The sequence below is a fragment of the Cebus imitator genome, unplaced genomic scaffold (assembly GCF_001604975.1).
Source record: "Cebus imitator isolate Cc_AM_T3 unplaced genomic scaffold, Cebus_imitator-1.0 Scaffold32, whole genome shotgun sequence".
Taxonomy (NCBI): domain Eukaryota; kingdom Metazoa; phylum Chordata; class Mammalia; order Primates; family Cebidae; genus Cebus; species Cebus imitator.
The window spans coordinates 10336003-10339247 of record NW_016107347.1 but is presented as its reverse complement, the minus strand read 5'-3'; the positions used below and the strand labels follow the sequence as shown (position 1 = coordinate 10339247).

At 53.1% G+C, this 3245-nt stretch overlaps 1 protein-coding gene and 1 long non-coding RNA gene across 2 annotated transcripts; one reads left to right on the top strand and one right to left on the bottom strand.

Annotated features, from left to right (window-relative positions):
- Nucleotides 1-808: 808 nt before the first annotated feature.
- On the bottom strand, nt 809-1980 carry LOC108301251. The gene is made up of 3 exons (XR_005199395.1): nt 1802-1980; nt 1265-1471; nt 809-1169 (listed from the first exon to the last, which is right to left on the bottom strand). It is a non-coding gene; the product is annotated as an uncharacterized LOC108301251 (long non-coding RNA).
- Nucleotides 1282-2590, top strand: KHDC3L (KH domain containing 3 like, subcortical maternal complex member). The gene is made up of 3 exons (XM_017524351.2): nt 1282-1490; nt 1686-1865; nt 2144-2590. Exons 1-3 carry the CDS (start codon nt 1325-1327, stop codon nt 2377-2379), a joined length of 582 nt encoding a protein of 193 aa, XP_017379840.1. The 5' UTR covers nt 1282-1324; the 3' UTR covers nt 2380-2590.
- The last annotated feature ends 655 nt before the right edge of the window (nt 2591-3245 follow it).

Below are 3245 nucleotides of genomic sequence, written 5' to 3'. Positions count from 1 at the left end.
ACAAGAGCGAAACTCCATCTAAAAAAAAAAAAAAAATTATCCGGACATGTGGTGCATGTCTGTAATCCCAGCTTCTGGGGGCGGGGGTGTTAAGGCAGGAGAATCGCTTGAACCCAGGAGGCAGCGGTTGCAGTGAGCCGAGATCGTGCCATTGCACTCTAGCCTGGGCGACAAGAGTGAAACTCCGTCTCAAAAACAAACAAAACAAAACAAACAAAAAATGGTGGCTCACGCCTGTAATCCCAGCACTTTGGGGGGCTGAAGCAGGTGAATCACAAGGTCAAGAGTTCAAGACCAGCCTGGCCAACATGGTGAAACCCTGTCCCTACTAAAAATACAAAAATTAGCCGGGCGAGGTGGCTCTTGCCTGTAATCTTAGGTACTAGGGAGGCTGCGGCAAGAGAATCGCTTGAACCCGGGCGGCAGAGGTTGCAGTGAGCCAAGACAGTGCCACTGCACTCCAGCCTGGGCAAGAGTGAAACTCCGTCTCAAAAAATAAATAAAAATAAAATAAAAATAAAAAATAATAGAAATGTCAAAAAATTTCAAGGAATCTCCTCTACTGTTCAAACCACGGGAACTATCTGTGGTTGGGTGGGTTCAAGGCTGCATTAGTTAAAAGCGCGCCACAGTCCCACTACTGGGGATGATAAGGAGGGAGGATTTTTTTTTTTTTTTTAACTCCCCAGAGTTTAAAACCAACTGGGCAACAAAGCCAGACCCCATAGCTTTTTTTTCTATCCATTTATTTATTTATTTTTACTATGCAAATCTCACTACACGGACCCTATAACTTAAAGGCCCTTATTCTGCCCTGTACTCAGCTATCTCAGGCAGGAAACAGAATAATCTGAAAACCTGGTGCCAGAGGAAGTAAACATAGTGGCCAGGGATCAGAAGCTGTGGGGGACCTAAGAAGTATTCATTCTACAAGTATCAGTTCCTTCCTCTTGAGAAAAATACTGGGCTTAACCACGCCTTCCTGAGTCCATCATTAAGACTCCCGCAGCTTTCCACTGGAGTCCTGGAGCCCAGAGCCCGGTTTCTCCTACCGGGTGCGCTGGAGACGGGCTGCTCCTGACAGAAGGAACCCCCTGAGAGCAGCCCAGAAACCAGCGCACTTGTGCGGCCTCGGAAGAAGGCGGGGCTCTAGGAGACGGAGGCGACGCCTGGAATCCAATGAGAAGGGAGCGGATGGAGAGGAGGGGCTAGCCAAAATCCCTTAAAATAAGACCCAGCTGTAAACGGAACTCTAGTCGCCTACCTCCAGCTCTTCCTTTGGGTTTGCGGTTGTGCTCTGGTCTCCTGCAGGGCCGGCAGCAGCATGGACACTCCCAGACGGTTTCCGACGCTCGTGCAACTGATGCAGCCAAAAGCAATGTCATTCGAGGTGCTCGGTCAGCTCCCCAAGCAGTTCGGGTTCCACCCTGATTTTCTGAAGAATCCGAAGGTAGTTCGCCTTGAGGTTTGGCTGGTGGAAAAGATCTTCGGTGAGCGGACTAGGGACGGGTAACCCCCATGCGGCTTCTTTCTGCCCCCATACCTACACCCGACATGTTCTGGCCGTGTTCCAGGGCAAACCACCCCAGTAGCCAATGTCCTCTGGCTGTCTCCTCCTTCCAACTTCCTCTCCCAAGACCCCTGGGAGCTACCTGTCCCTCACAGCCTCTCTGCTCCCGGCGCAGGCAGGGGCGGAGAGCGCATCCCGCAAGTCCAGGGTCTGTCCCAAATCCTGATTCACGTGAATCACTTGGACCCCAGAGGCGAGTCTGAGATCTTGATATTTGGGAGGCCTTCTTACCAGGAGGACACAATCAAGATGATCATGAACTTGGCTGACTATCACCGCCAGCTCCAGGCGAAAGGTACGAGGTTGGGAAAAGGGCTACCTGGAGCAAATCCTGGCTCCGTAGGAGTGATCCTGGGGTTTTCTGGCTGCTGGGGCGGCAGTTTCGCCCTCCCAGTCGGCCCACAGTTGGTGAGTGAGGGAGGGGGCGGTTCTGGTCGCCACGGATCGAGAAGGCCAAATTAAACCTACGTTCTGGAATTCCCGGCTCCTACTCCCGCAGGCCGCATGGGTGACTGTCCTTTTTTAGAGAGGATATAGGGATACAGCTGTGGCCTCTGCACACTCTTCTTTCAGGCTCAGGAAAGGCCCTCGCCCAGGATGTAGCCACTCAGAAGGCCGAAACCCAGCGGTCTTCAATAGAAGTCCGGGAAGCCGGGACCCAGCGTTCGATAGAGGTTCGGGAGGCCGGGACCCAGCGTTCGGTGGAGGTCCGGGAGGCCGGGACACAGGGTTCTCCCGTGGAGGTGCGGGAGGCCGGGACCCAGCGATCTCCCGAAGCTGCCAGCAAGGCATGGACCCAGTGGTTTTAGGAGGATGCCCAGGACCCAGTTACTAGGTTATGAAGGCATTTCGGGCCCTGGAACCAGAGCCAGTCAGGGGTTAAGTGGAAGCCCGATACACTTAATCCCCAGAAGGTGGGGTTGGGGGTGGGGAAATGATGATGTGAATTGCTTTTGTTTTACTCCTTCTGTTGAATGGTTGCAAACACAAACTTGAGTTCTAATAAAGAATTGCATTTCCCTAACGTCTTTTTTTTGGAAGGTAGAGGGGAGGGAATGCCCATTCCTATGTCAGCCCAATTCTGCCCTGCGCCGCTCTCTACCTCGAGGCAGGTGGGACCTCGGGTTCTTAGCCGCCCAAGGTCGCAATCTAACCCGGCTGCGCTTGGATGTGCCCCTTGTGCTCCTTAACCGCACTCATCTGGCTTACCCAGGTGAGAAGCCTCTCGGGCACACTAGGAAATCTCTCCAATCCCGCTCTGGTTCTACTCAAGGTGACTTGGGATGAGAAAATCGGGTCGCTTGGGGCTCAGCTGGATTTGGAAAGCCCTGGGTGTATTGCAACTCTGCCACATACCACTTTCCCAGCTGGGGAAAATGACATCGGGGAAGGAGGAAACAGAGAACCGAGCTGCGCTCTCGGGCTGCACTGTTCCGTTGCAGTTTTCAGGTCTTGCTTGGGTCACCGACTTTGCACCAAGGTCGTGGACACCAAGATGCAGGCATCGGCTACTCTTTCCTCAGTTACTATGGCAGCGAAGAGTCCCAGCAGAGAACACTTTGGCTTCCCTCGGGTCACAGCTCTGGTTGGGGCGCTGAGATGGTTTTGCGAATTAATCTAGGAGGATGCAAGCCAACAGCTGGGTGCTAGGATTAAACAACAGCACGCAGTGATT